At 36.2% G+C, this 6,000-nt stretch overlaps 1 protein-coding gene across 1 annotated transcript in view; it reads left to right on the top strand.

Annotated features, from left to right (window-relative positions):
* The window catches only part of LOC108679835 (tyrosine-protein phosphatase 10D), a gene marked incomplete at its 3' end in the record, with an annotated part of 31,870 nt that extends 26,044 nt beyond the window's left edge, over positions 1–5,826 (top strand). Inside the window, 6 exon segments of the mRNA XM_018168564.2 lie at positions 2,433–2,599; positions 3,052–3,155; positions 4,403–4,568; positions 4,910–5,032; positions 5,335–5,472; positions 5,721–5,826. Of these exon segments, the coding sequence (XP_018024053.2) occupies positions 2,433–2,599; positions 3,052–3,155; positions 4,403–4,568; positions 4,910–5,032; positions 5,335–5,472; positions 5,721–5,826 (804 nt within the window).
* Positions 5,827–6,000: the final 174 nt, after the last annotated feature.

The following is a 6,000-nucleotide window of genomic DNA, read 5'->3' on the forward strand; positions in this document are numbered from 1 at the left end:
GCATCAGCGTGACCGTGTACTACGACGTCCTAAACTCATCATAAGGTCATAAGGTGATATGATAAGAAGTTTGAATGATAATTGGTTAAAGTATCAGCAAACTAAATTTTGCAGTCCTAATTTCTTCGGGATGATTGAAATTTCGATCATTTTTTGATATTTTAATTCCTATTACGGGATAAATATTGCGGTATGCGTAAGCTGGAAACACTGCTGCCATTTTATTAATAATATCAACTCAATATTAAAAGTTAGATATATCTGCGGACGACATCACGAGAGTGAATAACATGAAAAATTGTATCTATCAAGCTTAAATCAAGAATGAAGCTATCTCGAAATTTCGCGCCCTGCTCATCCAGAAACAGAGAGTTAAGAAGGAAAATTTATTCTTTTGTTATTCGTGTTTTAATGATGATTTTTGGTACCAAATTCGGGTGATTGTTATCAGAACAGGTGATTTAAGCGACCATGTGTGCTAATCTCATCAGCAGTCTTCTCTGAAAATTGACACTCGTATATTATTATTTCTTCTCTCCTATATTATACGATATATTATATCATATATTATTTTGTATATTATATCGTATAATATCGTATATTGTACGAGATTTTATTATTATTTCTTCCATCGTATATTATAGGTACGTAAACAGGCGGCAGGATAATTTCGTTGCCAATTCTGCATAATGTGACGTAGAAATTGGATCAAATGCCGTGTTGTGCTCACTGCTAGACTTTCTTCAGCTAGCAGTTGAAGCGGTAAAATCTAATTTATCTACTATTCTGCTCTAGTTATTTCACAATTTCAGATAACATTCTAGCTAGATATAACGTTGAGGCATATATGTATCAGTGACATTAAAATTATATTTACTGATCTGCATCGTTGACATTAAAAATGATTTGATCATAAACCAGTAAAAATGATTTGATCATAAATCAGCCTCAGAAGTGTCGTGTAGAGACCGTTATTTGTTGCAGACAATGTGTGCGTCGCATTTATAAACTCTTATAAGTGTTGGATAAAGCGGTGCTTTGCCTTGTACGCGCATTGATTAGCAAAAATTGTGTCGCCAGAAAAAATTCTTTAGCTTGTGAATTGTTCTGATCCTGCACGTCCAACATCTCTGATGGTAACGGCTATTCTGGTTATATCTTTGCTCTTCGTATTCAGTGTCTAATAGAATTCTTAATACCAAATGATCTCTATATAGAGAAACCCTGCTGATGTTTCTATAGCGTAACGACTCGTCTTTATTAAAAAGTCTTGTTAATCTTTTTGTCTGGTTGAATGTTGAACCTTTTTTTAATCAAAGTTTCACTAAGGTTTCTAAGCGTTTCTCCAAGTCGTTAAAGAAGATGAGCACATTCTACAGAGCACGCTAGCCTACGAATATTGCGTGAGCGTGGCAATTCTAGCGTGAAGCATATCGGTTAAATTGATGCGAGTCGGGAGGAGGCAGTCGCTGCGACGCTTCAAGGTGAAGCATGAAGCTGCTGCTGCTACTGCCGCTACTGCATGAATAACAGTCAATTTTAAAAATTGATAGTATTTTTGTAAAAGGGTGTTGCAATTTCACAAAATTCTCATTATTTTGACATAAACAAAAGTTAATAAAAATAAATTAAAAAATTTATCGTTCTCAAAGTCGTTTGCGATGTATGTTCTTGAAACCAATATTAATAGTTCATGCAATGTATGAAATGATATTTTTCTTCGTCTTAACTGATTCATATAATACAATGTTTGCCTGTCGCTGATTAATGACCGTCCGGTCGCCTTTTCTCTTCGGACCAGAACTTTGACAACTAGTTGCGGGTTTCGAACCCTCAAGTTGATGCTACTATCTTGACGATCTTAATCATTTTTGTGATCCCGAACTCATGAAAAATGTTCACCGAATTGTATCATTTATTGAACGGATTGTGTTCACCCTAATTCTATATATCGAAATTAACCCACCCCCAATTAGTCCATTCTCCTTATAATGACAAACCCCCTTACCCAAAGAATGAAAGTGGTTAGCGAATGTAAGTAGCACTGAGATGTTATTTAATATTTTTACACAAAGGAAAAAAAGTACATCACTATCCGGACGAAATCTAACTCATTTCTATGGGCGTGAGATAACCCTATTCTGAGTGTATAGGTTCAACTGTTTATACTTTCTATGCTATTATGACGTTATAAAATATGCAGTCTGACACACTATCATTAATAAAATAATACAAGCACATGACACACTATCATTAATAAAATAATACAAACATATGACACACTATCATTATTAACATAATGCAAGCATATATCACAATATCATTAATCAAAGAATACAAGCATATGACACACTATCATTAATAAAATAATGCAAGCATTTGGCACTTATTAATTATTAAGATAATAATAATTAAAATGAACATCTGTGCAGGGAGTTTGACCGGTACCAGCTAAGCCTAGGCGTCAAGAAGCAGGCGCCTATCATCGTGGACGCNTATTGTTCGAGCGGCATAGAGCCTGGCCGCACCTAGACCGTCCTCGTCAAGACTGTCGCTGTCAACGTCGCTTCCTGGCCCACGTCTGGCAACGTTACTACTCGTCAGTCATTAAACTATGATTATTTATAAAAGAATTATTGTTAAAGTTGACGAATTGTTCGAAGATTCATAAAGAGAATGAAACAGTCGACCAATGTCTATTGTACTTGTCAAGACCGTCGCTGTCAACGTCGCTTCTTGGCCTATTAAATATATTAATATTAAAGGTGTGCTATTTAAGAATTATTCTTCATATTACAGTAAACGCTGGCATATAATTTGGAATTCTAGTTTATCCTGATAAGAAATCGTTCCTCATTTTGACTTGATTCGAATATTTTCAACTGCCAACGGCTGCCGCATCTCGTGAACTCTGGAATGTTAACGACCATCGTACTTACAGAAATCATAAGTCAGTTTTTATTTTCTTCCAAAAACTTTATGTTAATTGATAAATTTGCGATATTCATCAATTGGTTGATTTTTATTTTGTATGAATTACGTAAAAAACAGGTCCTCTGCCGGTGAAGAACTTAAGTCTCCGGGAGAACAGCACCACAGGTCAAGTGCAGCTGTCATGGCGTCCTAACAACAGCTCCCTGCAAGACCAGTACAAGGTATTTAATAATCTTCATATTTATCTTTCCTACTTGACAAACTAAACGATAATGTATGAAAAGCCTGAGATCACTAGTGTGCATTATTGAATTGTAAAATATTTCATATATGAAAAATTCGTGACCCTCGCATAATTGAAATGAAAAATTGTTTTTCAACTTATATTTTCCTCCTAGTGAAATGGGTACGGAGAATTTAAAATTAAAGACCCTTTCTAACGCGCATTATGCTCGTAAAATTAATAGTATAGTTAAAATACATCTTGTTTTTTTTTTTTTGACATTGTCCGCTTGGTCGCCAGAGGCTCAATATATTCTTAGCATATGTACCATGAAATATTGTAAGACCTTCAATAACGGCTGCCGCATCTCGTGAACTCTGGAATGATAATGAACATTTATAATTACAGAAATCATAAGTCATTTCCTATTTTCTTCCAAAAACATTATTTTAATCGATAAAATTGCGATTTTCGTCTATTGGTTAATTTTTATTTTGTATGAATTACGTAAAAAACAGGTCCTCTGCCGGTGAAGAACTTAAGTCTCCGGGAGAACAGCACCACAGGTCAAGTGCAGCTGTCATGGCGGCCTAACAACAGCTCTCTGCAAGATCAGTACAAGGTGTATTTAATACTTTTCTTATCGTATATTTCCTAATCGACGAACTAAACGATAATGTATGAAAAGCCTGAGATGACTAGTGTGCATTATCGAATTGTAAAATATTTCATATATGAAAAATTCGTGACCCTCGCATAATTTAAATGAAAAATTGTTTTTCACCTTATATTTATCTCCTAGTGAAATGGGTACGGACAATTTATAATTAAAGACCCTTGCTAACGCGCGTTATGCGCGTAAAATTAATAGTATATTTAAAATACATCCTGTTTTTTTTTTGACATTGTCCGCTTGGTCGCCAGAGGCTCAATATATTCTTAGCATATGTACCATGAAATATTGTAAGACCTTCAATACAGACTTTGCAAGAAGCATCACTGACAAGAATTTTTTTTACAATTTCTACATTAGAATTTGAGACTTCTCTTTTGCATTAGAGTATTTTCATTTAATGTTTACCGACAATTAGTGCTCTCCAATATGTTATGCTCTCTAATCAGTCATGATTCCAATGTCTTGGTGGGTCGGCAGGACATAAAAAATAGGCGCTGTTTGATATTTTTATGTCATTTGGGGTATAATACGATTTTTCATAGATCTATTCTCGCACTTACCAACTCCAGGTGATCTACCAAGAACTAGAGACATTCAACGGCGACGCGCGCACGCTTGTCACCACCGAGACAAGCATGAGCACGGAGCTCTACCCTGGTCGTAACTACACCGTGCTGGTCTACGCGCTATCTAATGGCGTCGAGAGTAGACCTGAGACCCGTAATATACTCACAAGTGAGTCAAATGTTTGTTTTTACTGTGAATTATGAACTAATTTTTGTCTTGTTATAGGTTAAGGTGTAATCGAGCTATGTTATCACTATGTTTTCATCATCTTCGAATTAAGCGTCTAAACCCACTCCTACTAGGAGACGAACTGATTCCTATTTTTCCCAGGTCTATTTAAATGTGGAACTCAATTGCAAAGCAAAATGCAATAAACGGCAAGAGGCCAGAGTTGGCTTAATTCTAAACGCTGTTTCTACTTTACTACACAATATTAAATATAAACTGTTATTCACTGATGCCAATGTGTGATAATATTAATTTAACACTGAGAATTTTTTAAATTACAGAACCGGCGTCGCCGATCATAGAGGATTTACAGCTCATGCCTCGGGGGCTGAACGTCTCGTGGAAGAGCGACGTAACTTCCCGACAAGACAGATACGCCGTCGAGATCACCCGTAACGATACCGGTCAGAAATACCCCACTCCAGAATATGATGCTAGATAAGTTTTATTTGTGTTTTTCTCGAGAAATATTGCCTATCACATATTAAGAAATTACCATTATTAAATTAATCATATTTATTGTATCTCTATAGTGCATACTTTAGGCTTCATTACGGTATTACTTCCGATAGTTCTCGTTCAGGCAAGTATAAAAAATTTACTCTGTACTTCTTCCCTTCTAATTATTAATTATCTCATAGTACAGATTCTTTATCATCATAATTTTCGATTTATGCATCGTAAACAATCATTCCGAATATATCAGGCGAATCTGACTTGAGTCAGACCGGCCAGAACCATGGTGTTCTGCTAGACCTTTACCCCGGCGCGGGTTACGAGCTCAAGGTCTACGCCATCGCCAACGGGCTCTGGAGTGAGCCTCACGTCTACTTCCAGGCTGTCTGTGAGTTACCGGTCTAGTTTCCGTGATATAATATTAACTTTCAAATGAAACACGATCTGATAACAATGTTAGTATCAAATATTTGAGAATATTTTTCAAATTGAACTAATATCTGAAATTGTTGGAGTAAATGGCAATAAATTCTAAACTTGCGATGAGTCTTGTAGGATATATTCACTTTGCAAGACTTTTTTTCCGGATAAAGTTATGTACGAAGGAGTTACCAGAAATAAAATTATTACCTTCAGACCCAAACTCCGTCCGGAACCTGACGATTACGCGCAGCACCAACACGACCGTAGCGCTGCAGTGGTTGCCTCCTGTCGATTCAATCTTCTCGCATTACGCCGTGAGGTATAGTATAGTATAGTATAGTATCTTCGGCATTAAAGAATAGGCCTGGACAGGCCTGTCGCCGATTCTTGTACTTTTCTTGACTAGACTGGCCTTACGGACGGTAGATTTAAAATCGCTTCTAGATATCAGTTGTTCCGTAGGGTACGAGGCATTTTAAGACTAAACATATGT

The sequence above is a fragment of the Hyalella azteca genome, unplaced genomic scaffold, assembly GCF_000764305.2.
Source record: "Hyalella azteca isolate HAZT.00-mixed unplaced genomic scaffold, Hazt_2.0.2 contig17921, whole genome shotgun sequence".
Lineage (NCBI taxonomy): Eukaryota > Metazoa > Arthropoda > Malacostraca > Amphipoda > Hyalellidae > Hyalella > Hyalella azteca.